At 38.8% G+C, this 17,976-nt stretch overlaps 1 protein-coding gene across 1 annotated transcript in view; it reads right to left on the reverse strand.

Moving 5' to 3' along the window:
* Positions 1-17,976, reverse strand: part of PPEF1 (protein phosphatase with EF-hand domain 1) — a 90,639-nt gene that overhangs the window by 13,056 nt on the left and 59,607 nt on the right. The window contains exon 12 of the mRNA XM_049767451.1: positions 1,234-1,419. Within this exon, the coding sequence (XP_049623408.1) occupies positions 1,234-1,419 (186 nt within the window). The remainder of the gene's footprint in view (positions 1-1,233; positions 1,420-17,976) is intronic.

Below are 17,976 nucleotides of genomic sequence, written 5' to 3' on the forward strand. Positions count from 1 at the left end.
GCCCACAGACCCAGTGCTTTCAGGCTGGGTTGGAAAGTTTGGGGGGGGGTCTTGGTGGAGGGAGAGAGGGAAATATCTATTGGAACAGGCAATCTGGCTTTATACACATGAGATCACAGTCAAACCACTACCATTTCTATCCGGTTTTTACATACAGAGCAATTCTCAATAATAGTTGCCTTAAATATCTTCTTGCACTGTAATTGAGAGGACAATGGACAAATGAGATTCAGAAAAGTTAAGTGTTGACATGGAAGAAAATGCAAAGCGCTTTGACATTCCTCTTTGTTTACTGCTTACTGGGAACAAGGAAACTTCAACCTTCACTGTCATATCAGATATCACTGAAAATGCACAATATACTCTATTCTAGTTTAGGGGCCACCTCAGAGAGTGGATAGAAAGTATGTTTCATGGCTCCATCCTGCACAGAGAAAGTGCTACGGGTGGGAGAGAAGAAACGGTATTGAAAACCTAGTGAAATAAATCAGAGAGAGAGAGAGAGAGAGAGAGAGAGAGAGAGAGAGAAACGCAGAATGGTCTCACTCATCTATGGGTTTTAAGAAAAATGAAAGACATTCTTGCAATAATAATTTTCAGACACAAAAGAGAAAAGAACTGGAAGTTACAGCTCACCTCAGGAAGCTCACCACAAAGAATGATGAGTTTAGTTAGAGAAATAACTACAATTTGAACTGTCCTAATAATGAGAATGTATGAGGGAAATGGAAAGCCTGTTTAGAGTACAGGCGGGGGTCAGGTGGGGAGGAGGGAGATTTGGGACATTGGTGATGGGAATGTTGCACTGGTGATGGGTGGTGTTCTTTACATGACTGAAACCCAAACACAATCATGTATGTAAGCAAGGTGTTTAAATAAAATATAAAAAAAGAAAAAGAAAAAGAGGAAAAAAAAGAAACCGCATTTCATTTTTTGGTGCTCATGTGGGGAAAAATAAACTCTCAAGTCCAGTGTTCCTGGAAATTGAAATAGTAAGGAATTGTGTGTGACCTTCAGTGAAATGTGTCAGCATGTCTGCCTCTAGGATTAGGGAAGATCAGATAAATAAGTCAAATAAATATCTTAAAAACATAATGGAGGATATCTAAGGGACAGTTAGACCCCCTAAAACAGTATTGACTACTTCTCCTGGGTCTCCAGATTAGAAATAGCCGGGGAGAGGATGCTTTGGGGGAAGGAAAGATGTCCCGGGTGAGGGCCCCCAAAACTTACCTTCCCTTCATGGCAGATTTCATACCCTTCAGGCTTACATTCATGTGATCGAATGAGCATCTTCAACTGGAATTTACTGAGAATCTTGGAGGAAATATCCGGTCCAAAATAGCAGCCTCCTCCTCTGCTTGTGTTGGGGTAACAGCCTCTTTTGTCTCTGGGATCACTCCATAGAATCTCGACGATCTGAGAACAATCAATCAGGTGAGGCTGCAATTTACGAGTGCAAGTTTCTCTTCCTAGGCTCCAATTTACTTGCTAGAAATATGAGCCCAGTTACCTCCAATTCTATTTCCCATTTCCCCATTCACAAATGGATCCTAGTCCTTACCTCCAGGAATTCTTTTCAAAGAATTTTGATGCCCACAGCCCCCGCCATGCCTTTCTGTCTAGATCCCAATAATGAGCAGAGCAATACCGAGTATGTATTTGTTTTGTTTTGTCTCTCAAGAATCTCTCAGAATTGTCTTATAATTGCTGAATTCATAAGGATACCCCTCTTTTATTCATGTTAGAAATACTCTCTTCTTTTTGCAAATATATTTATTTTGTCATCTGAGCCCCCCATTTTTTTTGCATCCTTTGGTATGGGGCAACACCTGGTCTAGCTCAGGACTTACTCCTGGCTCTGTTCAAGGGAAATATTTAAGGGGAACATATGGAGTGTTGGGGATCAACTAAGAGTGAGCCACATGCAATCAAATTCCTTCACTCCTGCACGATCTTACTGACCCCCACCCCATCTCATCATTCTTCTTCTTCTTCTTCTTCTTCTTCTTCTTCTTCTTCTTCTTCTTCTTCTTCTTCTTCTTCTTCTTCTTCTTCTTCTTCTTCTTCTTCTTCTTCTTCTTCTTCCTTCTTCTTCCTTCTTCTTCTTCTTCTTCTTCTTCCTCTTCTTCTTCCTTCTTCTTCTTCCTCTTCTTCTTCCTTCTTCTTCTTCTTCCTTCTTTTTTTTTATTTTTTTTTAATTTTTTTTTTATTTAAACACCTTGATTACATACATGATTGTGTTTGGGTTTCAGTCATAAAAGGAACACCACCCATCACCAGTGCAACATTCCCATCACCCAAGTCCCAAATCACCCTCCTCCCCACCCAACCCCCGCCTGTACCCTAAACAGGCTCTACATTTCCCTCATACATTCTCAATATTAGGACAGTTCAAAATGTAGTTATTTCTCTAACTAAACTCATCACTCTTTGTGGTGAGCTTCCTGAGGTGAGCTGGAACTTCCAGCTCTTTTCTCTTTTGTGTCTGAAAATTATTATTACAAGGGTGTCTTTCATTTTTCTTAAAACCCATAGATGAGTGAGACCATTCTGCGTTTTTCTCTCTCTCTCTGACTTATTTCACTCAGCATAATAGATTCCATGTACATCCATGTATAGGAAAATTTCATGACTTCATCTCTCCTGACAGCTGCATAATATTCCATTGTGTATATGTACCACAGTTTCTTTAGCCATTCATCTGTTGAAGGGCATCTTGGTTGTTTCCAGAGTCTTGCTATGGTAAATAGAGCTGCAATGAATATAGGTGTAAGGAAGGGGTTTTTGTATTGTATTTTTGTGTTCCTAGGGTATATTCCTAGGAGTGGTATAGCTGGATCGTATGGGAGCTCGATTTCCAGTTTTTGGAGGAATCTCCATATCGCTTTCCATAAAGGTTGAACTAGACAGCATTCCCACCAGCAGTGGATAAGAGTTCCTTTCTCTCCACATCCCCGCCAACACTGTTTATTCTCATTCTTTGTGATGTGTGCCATTCTCTGGGGTGTGAGGTGGTATCTCATCGTTGTTTTGATTTGCATCTCCCTGATGATTAGTGATGTGGAACATTTTTTCATGTGTCTTTTGGCCATGCGTATTTCTTCTTTGTCAAAGTGTCTGTTCATTTCTTCTCCCCATTTTTTGATGGGGTTAGATGTTTTTTTCTTGTAAAGTTCTGTCAGTGCCTTGTATATTTTGGAGATTAGCCCCTTATCTGATGGGTATTGGGTGAATAGTTTCTCCCACTCAGTGGGTGGCTCTTGTATCCTGGGCACTATTTCCTTTGAGGTGCAGAAGCTTCTCAGCTTAATATATTCCCATCTGTTAATCTCTGCTTTCACTTGCTTGGAGAGTGCAGTTTCCTCCTTGAAGATGCCTGTAATGTCCTGGAGTGTTTTGCCTATGTGCTGTTCTATATATCTTATGGTTTTGGGGCTGATATCGAGGTCTTTAATCCATTTGGATTTTACCTTTGTACATGATGTTAGCTGGGGGTCTAAGTTTAATTTTTTGCAAGTGGCTATCCAATTGTGCCAACACCACTTGTTGAAGAGGCTTTCCCTGCTCCATTTAGGATTTCCTGCTCCTTTATCAAAAATTAGATGGTTGTATCTCTGGGGAACATTTTCTGAGTATTCAAGCCTATTCCACTGATCTGAGGACCTATCCTTATTCCAATACCATGCTGTTTTGATAACTGTTGCTTTGTAGTACAGTTTAAAGTTGGGAAAAGTAATTCCTCCCATATTCTTTTTCCCAATGATTGCTTTAGCTATTCGAGGGTGTTTATTGTTCCAAATGAATTTCAAAAGTGTCTGATCCACTTCTTTGAAGAATGTCATGGGTATCTTTAGAGGGATGGCATTAAATCTGTATAATGCCTTGGGGAGTATTGACATTTTGATGATGTTAATCCTGCCAATCCATGAGCAGGGTATGTGTTTCCATTTCCGTGTGTCCTCTCTTATTTCTTGGAGCAGAGTTTTATAGTTTTCTTTGTCTAGGTCCTTCACATATTTAGTCAAGTTGATTCCAAGATATTTGAGTTTGTGTGGTACTATTGTGAATGGGGTTGTTTTCTTAATGTCCATTTCTTCTTTATTACTGTTGGTGTATAGAAAGGCCATTGATTTTTGTGTGTTAATTTTGTAGCCTGCCACCTTGCTATATGAGTCTATTGTTTCTAGAAGCTTTTTGATAGAGTCTTTAGGGTTTTCTAAGTAGAGTATCATGTCATCTGCAAACAGTGAGAGCTTGACTTCTTCCTTTCCTATCTGGATTCCCTTGATATCCTTTTCTTGCCTAATCGCTATAGCAAGTACTTCCAGTGCTATGTTGAATAGGAGTGGTGAGAGAGGACAGCCTTGTCTTGTGCCAGAATTTAGAGGGAAGGCTTTCAGTTTTTCTCCATTGAGGATAATATTTGCCACTGGCTTGTGGTAGATGGCCTTCACTATATTGAGAAAGGTTCCCTCCATTCCCATCTTGCTGAGAGTTTTGATCAAGAATGGGTGTTGGACCTTATCAAATGCTTTCTCTGCATCTATTGATATGATCATGTGGTTTTTATTTTTCTTGTTATTGATGTTGTGTATTATGTTGATAGATTTACGGATGTTAAACCAGCCTTGCATTCCTGGGATGAAACCTACTTGATCGTAGTGGATGATCTTCTTAATGAGGCATTGAATCCTATTTGCCAGGATTTTGTTGAGGATCTTTGCATCTGCATTCATCAGTGATATTGGTCTGTAATTTTCTTTTTTGGTAGCGTCTCTGTCTGGTTTAGGTATCAAGGTGATGTTGGCTTCATAAAAGCTATTTGGAAGTGTTTCTGTTTGTTCAATTTCATGAAAGAGTCTTGCCAAGATTGGCAGTAGTTCCTCTTGGAAAGTTTGATAGAATTCATTAGTGAATCCATCTGGACCTGGGCTTTTGTTTTTCGGCAGACATTTGATTACTGTTTTAATTTCATCAATGGTGATGGGGGTGTTTAGATATGCTACATCCTCTTCCTTCAACCGTGGAAGATTATAAGAGTCCAAGAATTTATCCATTTCTTCCAGGTTCTCATTTTTAGTGGCGTAGAGTTTTTCAAAGTAGTTTCTGATTACCCTTTGAATCTCTGTCATATCAGTAGTGATCTCTCCTTTTTCATTCCTGATACGAGTTATCAAGTTTCTCTCTCTCTCTTTCTTTGTTAGGTTTGCCAGTGGTCTATCAATCTTGTTTATTTTTTCAAAGAACCAACTTCTGCTTTCGTTGATCTTTCGGATTGTTTTTTGAGTTTCCACTTCGTTGATTTCTGCTCTCAGCTTTGTTATTTCCTTCTGTCTTCCTGTTCTTGGGTCCTTTTGTTGAGCATTTTCTAGTTCTATTAGCTGTGTCATTAAGCTACTCAGGTAAGCTCCTTCTTCCTTCCTGATGTGTGCTTGCAAAGCTATAAATTTTCCTCTCAGTACTGCTTTTGCTGTGTCCCATAAGTTCTGAGAGTTTGTGTCTTTATTGTCATTTGTTTCCAGGAACCTTTTTATTTCCTCCTTGATTTCATCTTGGACCCACTGGTTATTGAGCATGAGGCTGTTTAACTTCCAGGTGTTAAAGTGTTTCTTCTGAGTCCCTTTGGAGTTCACAAATAATTTCAGAGCCTTGTGGTCAGCGAAGGTAATCTGCAAAATTTCTATCCTCTTGATCTTATGGAGGTATGTTTTATGTGCCAGCATGTAGTCTATCCTGGAGAATGTCCCATGTACATTGGAGAAGAATGTGTATCCAGGTTTCTGGGGATGGAGTGTCCTATATATATCCACTAGGCCTCTTTCTTCCATTTCTCTCCTCAGGTCTAGTATATTCTTGTTGGGTTTCAGTCTGGTTGACCTGTCCAGTGTTGACAAAGCCGTGTTTAGGTCCCCCACAATTATTGTGTTGTTGTTGATATTATTTTTCAGATTTGTCAGCAGTTGTATTAAATATTTTGCTGGCCCCTCATTCGGTGCATATATGTTTAGGAGAGTGAATTCTTCCTGCTCTACGTACCCCTTAATTAATATAAAATGTCCGTCTTTGTCCCTTACAACCTTCCTGAGTATAAAGTTTGCATTATCTGATATTAGTATGGCCACTCCAGCTTTTTTATGGGTGTTGTTTGCTTGGATAACTTTTCTCCAGCCTTTTATTTTGAGTCTATGTTTGTTCTGACTATTCAGGTGCGTTTCTTGTAGGCAGCAAAAGGTTGGATTGAGTTTTTTGATCCATTTAGCCACTCTGTGTCTCTTAACTGGTGCATTTAGTCCATTGACGTTGAGAGAAAGAATTGTCCTGGGATTTAACGCCATCTTTATTTCAAAATTTGGTGTGTCTTTTGGGTAGTCTTGTCTTAGATTAGGTCTTTCAGTTTTTCTCTTAAGACTGGTTTTGTGTCTGTGAAGTTTCTGAGCTGTTTTTTGTCTGTGAAACCATGTATTCTTCCATCAAACCGGAAAGTGAGTTTTGCTGGGTATAGTATTCTGGGTGAAGCATTCATTTCATTCAGTCTTGTCACAATATCCCACCACTGCTTTCTGGCATTGAGCGTTTCTGGTGACAGGTCTGCTGTAAATCTCAGGGAAGCTTGCTTGAACATGATTTCCCCTTTTGATCTTGCTGTTTTCAGAATTCTGTCTCTATCTGTGGGATTTGTCATTGTGACTAGGATGTGTCTTGGGGTGGTTTTTCTGGGGTCTCTTTTGGTTGGTACTCTTCGGGCATGCAGGATTTGATCACATATATTCTTTAGCTCTGGAAGTTTCTCTTTAATGATGTTCTTGACCATTGATTCTTCCTGGAAATTTTCTTCCTGGGTCTCTGGGACTCCAATGATTCTTAAGTTGTTTCTGTTGATCTTATCATAGACTTCTATTTTCGTCTGTTCCCATTCTTTGACTAATTTTTCCATTGTCTGCTCATTTGCTTTAAGTTTTTTGTCCAATCTCTCCTGCTGTATGGAATTGTTATGTATCTCATCTTCCACAGCACCAAGTCTATTCTCAGCTTCTGATACCCTGTCCCAGAGCTTATCCATTTTGTCATTCACTTCGTTTACTGAGTTTTTCAGGCCTGTTAGTTGACATGTTATTTCAGTTTGGAGTTTTGTCATTTCTGCCTTCATATTTTCTTGGTTCTTATTAGTGTTCTGTTCAACTCGATCCATGGTTTCTTGGAGTCTGTTGAGCACCTTCCATATTGCTAGTCTAAAGTCCTTATCTGAGAGGTTGATTAGTTGTTCAGTCATTATCTGGTCCTCAGAATTGTCATCTTCATTCTCTATGTCTGATGCTGGCCTGCGCTGTTTCCCCATTGTCACATTTGTATTGTGGGTTTTTCTACGTGTTGTAGTGGTATTCATTGTCTATATGATGTAGGCAGCACACTCCTCTGGCTCCTCCCTTTCTGGATGGGCTGACTTGCCTCTAAGGGAGGGGAGTCCTCCGTGGATGAAGCCTCACACTGGGTCAAATCTTAGGCCCGAGCATGTAACAGAGAAGACAGTCCAGAGAGAAATGTTTGCTTCTGTGATATAGCGCCGTTCTTAGTGTGATTTTTCCTTCTTGTTGCAATGGAGTTCTTTCCTTAGAAAGAGTGCACGGCCGCGTAGCGAAGCGGAGCGGCCGTGCTCCTCTGAGCCTCTTTTTGCCCCACTCGCAAGAGTTTCACGCAAGAGGACAGTAGACAGACATAGACAGGTCACACTCACAGTCTTTCACAGCTGAGCCCCACTGGGCCGGTGTACTTTCGCGGATTTTCCCCGCCTGGTGTCACACACAGGGAGCCAGCTTTTGCAAAGGATAGCCGGTTTTTATGCTCTGAAGTCCCTCCCTGAAAATGGCGTCTGGGCGAGCGAGGTTTCTGGAGGCTCTTTTTGCCCCACTCGCAAGAGTTTCACGCAAGAGGACAGTAGACAGACATAGACAGGTCACACTCACAGTCTTTCACAGCTGAGCCCCACTGGGCCGGTGTACTTTCGCGGATTTTCCCCGCCTGGTGTCACACACAGGGAGCCAGCTTTTGCAAAGGATAGCCGGTTTTTATGCTCTGAAGTCCCTCCCTGAAAATGGCGTCTGGGCGAGCGAGGTTTCTGGAGGCTCTTTTTGCCCCACTCGCAAGAGTTTCACGCAAGAGGACAGTAGACAGACATAGACAGGTCACACTCACAGTCTTTCACAGCTGAGCCCCACTGGGCCGGTGTACTTTCGCGGATTTTCCCCGCCTGGTGTCACACACAGGGAGCCAGCTTTTGCAAAGGTTAGCCGGTTTTTATGCTCTGAAGTCCCTCCCTGAAAATGGCCTTCTTCTTTCTTCTTCTTCTTCTTCTTCTTCTTCTTCTTCTTCTTCTTCTTCTTCTTCTTCTTCTTCTTCTTCTTCTTCTTCTTCTTCTTCTTCTTCTTCTTCTTTCTTCTTCTTCTTTTTTTGTGTTTGGGTCACACCGGACAGCACTCAGGGGTTACTACTGGCTCTATGCTCAGAAATCACTCCTGGCAGGCTTGGGGGACCATATGGGATGCCAGGACTCAAACCAACATACTGCATGCAAGGCAAATGTCCTACCTCCATGCTATCTCTCCAGCCCCTATCACATTCTTTATCTTAAGACATAGGTCCTGATTTTTATTCATTATCTTTAGAATTTACATCAATGCAGATTCCCCATAGTATGTCATTAAGTTTGTTCTTTACTACCTAACACTAGTCTGAAGTAATTACTCATCATTGTAAGACTGTAGGGAAAATTTCTTCACTTTCCAGACACTTGTCCTATATCTCAAAGTTCTAATAAACACACCTTGATTCTGTGAACTTATCTCTTCTACAAGTTTTTTTTATTTAGACATCATGATTTACACAACAATTTGCAATGAGTTTCCAGGTACCATATTTTCCGGCATATAAGATGACTTTTGAAATGAAAAGAAGTCAAGCGAAAATCAGGGGTCGTCTTATACGCCAAGTATATCCCGAAAATTGTTTTGATATGCTGCTAAACGAAAATCGTCTGGATGTTGCCACGAAACGAATTTTCCAACTCGATCCTGCACCAATCACTGCAAGGCTGCTCGGGCCGCCTTTCTAACTCAGCCAATCCAAGCAGGCTTTTATGCATGCAAATTATACAATGTTCTGTACCCAAATCTACACTGTCAAAAGCCTGCTCAGATTGGCCAGAGTCAGAGAGGAAGTCTATTACAGTATAACCTTTGAACCTTTGCTTGTTGTGATTGGCTCACTGTGGTACATAAAGTTGCAGCACCTTCTGTGTATCCAAAGCTGCTGTATGCATAGTAACTGAATGGACTGTATTAGAGCACCTCCGGCGAGCTAAAAGGTACCGTAGAAGAACTGGTATTGCCTTGGAAGTGGGGGGGGCGTTAGTCTTATACAGCAAATATAGGCCTAGACCTGTTTTAACTGGTCGTCTTATACACCCAGTCGTCTTATATGCCAGAAAAAATATGATATACAATGTCCTCCTCTACACCCTGTTTATTCATCTTTCTATCACTTCCCCCAGATTCCTTCCCACTCCCCAACCCGACTGTCTCACAGTTATTTGTTTAAGCTTCATTGTTGTGGTTTGGATCTCCGGCTCATGGTGGTGTTGAATCTAGTGGCTTAGACACGTCACCTCTCCACTGGAAAGGAGTCCAAGGAGCCTACCCCCTGTCCCCATGTGACTTTCAGCTTCCCTCTGCTACATGTTCTTTTCAGGCCCGGAAAAATCATATAATTTTAAGTTTTGCACTAATTCTAGCACGTTCAAAGAAGGTCTTAAAAAAGAGGCCCAGAAATGATTGGACTCCTTTCCAGTGGAGAGGTGAAGCGTCTAAGCCACTAGACCTGACTGCATACTCAATTACAGATTTCACATTGAAGGTCTCTAGAAATGAGGGGAGAGACAGCACAGAATATAATGGAATTAGTAGGAGAAGCTGGCATGACAGCCACTCATTAACACTCCTTGCAGCAAGTACATTATTTTATAGTGGTTCATACCCAACAGTACCTGTGGAGATGGGTATGAGGCGAGGAACACACTCAGCCCCTTCGTACTGGCCTTGGCGGTGCAAAGCGACCACTCTGGCAATACCCAGAGGTGCTCTGAGATGCGAGCATATGTGGTACCAGAGATCAAAATCAGAGCCTCATAAATGCTAGGCATGTGCTCCCTTACTTGGGCTATCTCCTTGGTCCTACAACATTTTTTGAACTGAAGTGAGATTTAAAACCACTTAGGGATTGGAGAGATAGTAGAACAGGTAGAGTACTTGCAGTACTTCATGAAGGTACAGATCAAGGTTTCTTATCTCCCCACACTGAATTCATGCATTGGCATCATCCTATCCTCCAGATGAATACAATGGAACCCATTCACCTGGGATGGTTTCTTTATAACAAAAAAATAACACTTGAACTGAGTTCTTAATTTAGTTTGATCTTCGGGTGGTGGCTTAAGTGACACTCCAGGTAGTGCTCTGGGGGACCATGTAAAGCCAGGAGTGAAACCTGGAACTCCTGAAGCAAATCTTGTACTCCAGTCCTTTAGGCCCCTCCTCAGACCAACACATCATACACTAATATTAACAGGGATTGATTTGACCTTTAATGCAATGAAGGGGGAAACATGGAATATGTTTAGAAAGAAGTTAGTTTTCCTACTTGAGATGTATAAGTAGCAAAAATCTGCCTCCACAAAATATGTTTGTTGTAAAAGGTTAATTTCATCAGAGGGGGCCCTGAAACCAGGACGGAGATTTTCTTGTAAAGAGATTTAAGTACATATTTCCATAAGAGCACTTCTCTTACTGGACTGGAAGACCCTTTCCTCTCAACATTTTTTAAAATTTTCAGGCTTAATTATGTTAAGACAATCATTAAATATAATAAATACAAAAACTCTAAGCAATTGCAAATGTTCTACATGATTATGAAAGTTAAAACAGTACTATGAAAGTTAAAACATTCATTTGTATCATCTCACGCCACAGAGACTGGCACACATCACAAAGGACAAGAACCACCACTGCTGGTGTGGCTGTGAGGAGAAAGGAACTCTCATTCACAGCTGGTGGAAATTCCATTTAGTCCAGCCTTTCTAAAAACAATATGGATATTCCTTTAAAAACTGGACATTGAGCTCCATTATGATCCAGCAATACCCCCTCCTAGGGATATACCCTAGGACTACAAAAACACAATACAATAATGCTCTCTGCACTCCTATGTTCATAAGCATTGCTATTTACAATATCCAGAATCTGGAAAAAAACCCAGATGCCAGGTAACAGATGAGTGACTAAAAAACTGTGGTATATCTAACAATATATATCTAATAGCTGTTAGAAAAAAAATGAAGTTACAAAATTCGCCTATACATGGATGGATATAGATTATTGTGTTGAGTGAAATAAGTCAGAAAGAGATAGACACAGAATAGTCTCACTATTATTATTATTATTATTATTATTAAATCTGTAGGATTTAAGAAAAATAAAAGACAGTACAGTAATAATATCCAGAGACAATAGAGATGAGGGCCGGAAGGACCCACCCATAAGATGAAACTTACCACAAATATTGGTTAGTGCAGTTAGAAACAACTACACTAACAACTACCATGACGATGATAGAAAGAAAAATACAATGCATGTCTTGAAGACAGGCAGGGCATAGGGGAAGAGGGTTGGGGAAGGAGGGAAACTAGGGGGACAATGGTAGTGGGAAAGTTGCTTTGGTGTGGGAGGTTGTGCATTTTATAGCTGAAACCCAATTATGAAGATGTTTACAACCATGGTGCTTAACCAAAGAATTTATATGAAAAATAATCTCAAGCTTCATCATGAGTTATTTGATAGCCCCATCATCTGTACTTATGCCTTGATATCTTGCTCCCCCCCAAAAAGGGTAATCATGCACTCAAACCTTTCATCTTGCAGTGAAGTTATCCTGTTATTGCTGTTATCCCTATTATTGTGTTTTGGGCCCATGCCTACCAATGTTCGGGGCTTACTCCTGGCTCCTGGTGGGTTCTGGAACCATGAAGAATGCCAGGAATTTAATCCAGATGGGTCATGTGCACAGAAAGCACCCTATCTGTTGTACTGTTCCTCTATCCCCTTTTACTGCTATATTCTATATATTGAGTTCTCATTATATTTATTAAATAAATGTCAATATTACATAAATAAAAATTATCTAGCAAGTGTACTCTTTGGCTCACAAAACTAGGTCAAGGATCAACAGATAGGATCAAATCTTCCAACAGAGATAGTGCCACTTACGCCAGTATACCTTTGCTTTCTTAGGTAACCTGTGCTAACTGGACTTCCCCTTTCTCTCACAAACTTTGTAAGCTATCTGGAAATCTGTATTGATGAGTTACTCAGCTTTCCTTGGTCTCTCCTGTGTATACAGTGAACATATAGCTATTAATAAATTTATCCTTACTTCTTTTATCAAGCCATTTGATTCCTAGTTTATCATTTTGTCCACTCTATGAAGAACCAGAGGAGTACAGCATCATTTTTAATATGTTCTAGAAGATATATCATTTATAATTTAAAAGATCTCATAACTTACCCTTAAGCATAGGATACATACCGACAACCCTAGACAATAATATAGTGGGTGAATATTTTATAATGAATGATACTATGTAAAACATAAAAGTTAATATTATGTCTTTTGCCATATGCATGTAGATGAAAATGACATAAATGAAATGCATATGTTATTGGACTCTGTTCAATTAGAATAAACATTGGCCAAGCATTTAACTCTGTCATCCATGTCAACTTGGCCAACCAATTTTACCACTAGGGCCTGAGTTGGTATATGAATGAAATGAGGAAGATGTATCTAACACTCGTTCATATTTTATTAAAGGGGCTCCAATTTTACAGAAATGTATTTCTTCAAAATCTAGCATTTCCATGAGTTCTGTATTTTTTCTGATTAGCATTCATTTACTTGATTAGATTCACCCAAATAATGACCACACATAGATCTAATTCCCAAGTTCATAAACAAAAAATTCTAAAAAGGGCCTTTTGTTGGCAAAAATAAGTTCCTCAGCAGAAACAATTATTTTTCTCTCAGCAACATCTTCCTGTCTCATATGCAGCAGCCTTTGTGGTAAGTGCATGAAAGAGTAATTATTTACAACATTCTTTCTTGAAAATGTTCAGACCAAAAATTAAACAAATGTTATTGAATGGCAGCTTTTCTATCGCCTGGTCAACAAAATAACTTTTTTATATATCAGTTGTTAAATCTCGTAATTGAAAATTAAACATGTAACACATGTCCTGTGCATTTCTACAGCTTTAAGTAATCCAGTTTTCAGAAGTATGCTTTTTGGGAAGGTTGATGCTTCTGAAAGATATATTGAATGGCTCTCTTCTAAGATACTCATACTATAGCGTGACTTTTCTTTTGTATTTTTCCCTAATTACATGTCCTTCTTCCAGCTTTTGAATACATAATTTTAAAAGATTTGTCCAGCGACTGAAAGATAATACTGGAGTTAGGGATCATGCTAGCCATGTTCTAAGCATTGACTCTGGCATTGTCAAGGTACTACATGGTTCCATGAGCATCGCAGGTTGCAGCCCTTGAAGTCACCCTTGCAGTATCCCAGCACTGAAGAGCCCCCAGCAACATCTTATCCTTGGGCCTTTTCATTGAGCTACTTGTTCAATTGGCCAAGAATTGCCAGTGGAATCTCCTAGTAGTACTAGGAAGTACTACTCCAGAGGTAAAATAAAATAAACCAAAAATAAACCAAATTAAATGGCAACTCTTACCTATCTTTAGTTCACTTGTTTCCCCTTGTTCTAATTTTTAATATTTTCAGAAAGTATCATTTAAAATATTACATACTTAATTTGTTTATAATAAAATTACATGCTTCCCCTAGAATATAATAGACCTTTGGTTGCTGACATTATCAAATCCAAGAATAGTGGCTAATAATACATAGTACTACCTGGGCAGATAGTAGGTGCTCAAAAACTCTAGTTAAAAGAGTATCATTCCAAATATAATCTAATTATTTTTAAACTTCTCTTTTCTCTTTATTTCAAGTCTATCCTAAAAGAAAATTATCACACTTATGCCTCTCTTATGTCTTTATAAAGTACCTATGGCTATCTATATTCCCCATGTCCCAGGGAACAAAAGATAAAACTTCCCATCAGATAAGGGGCTAATATCTAAGATATACAGGTGCAGACAGAACTTAACAAGAAAAAAATCTAACCCCATCAAAAAATGGGGAGAAGAAATGAACAGACACTTCCTCAAAGAAGAAATACAAATGGCCAAAAGACACATGAAAAAATTGCTCCACATCATTAATCATCAGGGAGATGCAAGTCGAAACAACAATGAGGTACCATCTCATGCCACAGAGACTGTCACACATCACAAAGAATAAGAACAATCAGTGCTGGCGTGAAAGGAGAAAGGAACTCACATTCACTGCTGGTGAATTTGCTCATGGGAATGCTGCTTTGTTCAGCCTTTATGGAAACCAATATGGAGATTCCACAAAAAACTAGAAATTGAGCTCCCATATGATCCTGCAATACCATTCATAGGGATGTACAATAGGAACACAAAAACACAACACAATACCCAATCTTCAACAAGCTATTCACAGGGGACCAGTTATACTAGCAGTCCGAGGGACAAAGAAGGGGGATGCTGGCAACAGGGTTGGAAGGAGGACAACACTGGTGGTGGAAATACCCCTGATTCAATGCCACTATGTACTTTAAATATTACTGTGAAAGACTTTAATTCACGTTGATAACAATAAAAAATATTTAAAAGAACACAACATAAAAAGGCCTTCTGCATACCTATACTCATTGCAGTGCTATTACAATAGCCAGAATGTGGAAACAACCAACAGATGAGTGGCTAAATAAACAGTGGTACAAATACACAATGGAATACTATGCAGCCATCAGAAAAATGAAATCATGAAATTTTCCTATACATGGATGAACATGGAAACTATTATGCTGAGTGAAATATGTCAGAGGGAGAAAGAGACACAAAATAGTCTCACTCATCTATGGGTTTTAAGAAAAAGAAAAGACATTATTGTAATAATACACAGAGACAATAGGGATGAGGGCTGAAAGGTCTGGCTCAAGGTCTGATATTACCACAAAATTATCTGATATTACCACAAAGAGTGATGAGTTCAGTTAGAGAAATAACTACACTGAAAACTACCATGACAATGGTAGTGACTGAGATAAATAGAATACCTTTCTTGAACACAGGCAAGGGGTGGGGGAAGAAGGAGATGGAGGTCATTGGTGGTGGGAATGTTGCACTGGTGAAGGTGGGGGTGTTTTTTTAATATAACTAAAACCCAACTACATGTAATCATGGTGCTTAAAGATATTTATAAAAACACAAAAAATAAAAATTAATGTGTAGAAAAACAATTATGTACTTCTATAAGTTTTGGACAGGTAAAGGAACCATATTCTTATTATAATGTATGTGTTTTATGTTTATAAATATATATCAGTCAGTTAGGGATCCTGTGGTTATGAGTTTGCAGGAAGTAACAAATCCAAGATATGATTCAAACAAGTTACTTTGTCACTAGCTCTAAAGTAGTCCCAACAAAAAGCATAAATACTAGACCCAACTTGTGGACATAGGAACTGAGGATAGTTAACTCTGACAATAGTGGTATCTAACAAAAAGTTCAGTAAAAAACAATTTTAAGGCTATCCATACATAATTCCATCTCAGAAGTCTTTCAGGGCTCTTTTCATTTGAGAAATCCTCATAGTCTCTTGAATGTCTGTCTCACACACACATACACATGTTCTCTTTCCCCTCACCTCTCTTAGGGAACAATCTCTAAATAAAACTTTTTTACTTCACTATTTGAATTTTCCTGAATTTTTTTCTACAGGGAAAACAACAGACTTACATAGAGTCTGAGAAATATTAGGGCTGGTTTTTCTTTTCCTTTTTTTTTTATTAATTACTTTATTTAAACGCCATGGCTATAAGATTGTTCACAATACATTTGTTAAGTTTTTTTGTGTGTGTGTGTGTGGTTTTTTTTGGGTCACACCCAGCAGTGCTCAGGGGTTACTCCTGGCTCCATGCTCAGAAATTGCTCCTGGCAGGCACCGGGGACCATATGGGACGCCGGGATTCGAACCACCAACCTTCTGCATGAAAGGCAAACTCCTTACTTCCATGCTATCTCTCCGGCCCCGGTTTTTCTTTTCCTGTAAAGAGCAACTTCATGCTCCAGTCTGAGTTTCACAGTACCCAAAGAAATTGGGTGGCAGAGATTATTTCCCACACAATGTGGATCAAGTGGGATTCAAATAAAATCTGCTGATTTCCAAGTGGAACTGATAGGGATAGCAGGGAAAGACACAGTTAGAGTGCCTATCCCTAGCACTTTAACCAGCCATGGTATTAAGGAAAACTGCATGCATACATACCTAAGACAGCACCCTGTATAGAATGACTTCAGAGGTTACACAAGATATAATAGATTTTACTGAACAAGTCCAGACAAGCCACTAATCAAATAAGAGTCATTATGAGAGGCTACCTAAAATGTTGAATTTTTAACAAAAATAATAAGATATCCTAAGGAAAATATAGCTCTATAAAGACAAACAAGAAATAGAAATTACATTTGAGGAAATTAAGTGTTGATTTAGCAGCTGACACAGGTTTCAAAGCCACTATTGTGAGCATGTTCAATTATATTTACATATGAAATTGCCGATATATATCAATATATACTTGCCTATATACATACACACGACAAGTGCAGAATATATTTTTTCAAGAGCGCATGAAACATTCTTCAAGACAGGATTTAAATTGTGCATGTATGTTCCCCAGCCATTATTAAGTATAAAAAGAAATTAATGGAAATTAAAATAATAGGAAATTCACAAAGAAGTAGAAATTAAGCATCTAACTCCTAAATAACATATTAATAATCACCATTAAATAATCACAGGAAATCATAAAATACCTTTATATAAATGAAATAAAAGCACAGCATAGCACAACTTATGGGATGCAGCTAAACCTGCATAAGGATATTTAGGGATAAAAGAAAAAGAATCTCAAAACAATGCAATTACCTTTTACCTTAGGAAACTAGACAAAAAGAGCTAACTAAGCCTGAAATAATCAGGAGGAAAATTCTACATTTTGGAGCAAAAGTAAATAAGATAATGAAAAAATAATAGAAAAATCAATAAAACCAAAGTTGGTTCTTGCAAAGGAGTAATAAAATTCATATACCTTAATGAGACTGAACAAGAACAAAAGCAAAAACAATCCTCCTTTCCAGTACAGTGTGGGCATATCCCCCAAATACTGTGTGTGTTTCCTCCCATATAAAGAAAGAAAAAATAGAAAGCTGGGTATGTGGCCCTAGCACTGCAAAAGAAAACCAAAAAACTAACAAACAAACAAACAAACAAACAAACAAAAAAAACCCCAAGAATATTTGCAAATAAAATATCTGAAAACGGACTATATATAAAGAATATATAAAGCACTTTTGTATAATACTATAATAAAAAAGTTGAAAAACTCAGGTGAGGAAGAAAGCTCAAAGGGCTATAAAATATTCTTTCTATGTGAGAGTCCCAAGTTTCATCCTCACACTTCATCATGGCAGTTCTCCGAGCATCATCAGGAACAACTTTTGAGCATCAATTTCTATCCTCTTGACTTTATGGAGATATGTTTTATGGGCCAGCATATGGTTTTTATGGTCTATCCTGGAGAATGACCCATATGCACTGCAGAAGAATGTGTATCCAGTTTTCTAGGGATGGAATGTCATATATATGTATATATGTATGTCATACATACTATATATCATATATATGATATATGTCATATCATATATCATATATATAC

Source organism: Suncus etruscus, chromosome X, assembly GCF_024139225.1.
Source record: "Suncus etruscus isolate mSunEtr1 chromosome X, mSunEtr1.pri.cur, whole genome shotgun sequence".
NCBI lineage: Eukaryota > Metazoa > Chordata > Mammalia > Eulipotyphla > Soricidae > Suncus > Suncus etruscus.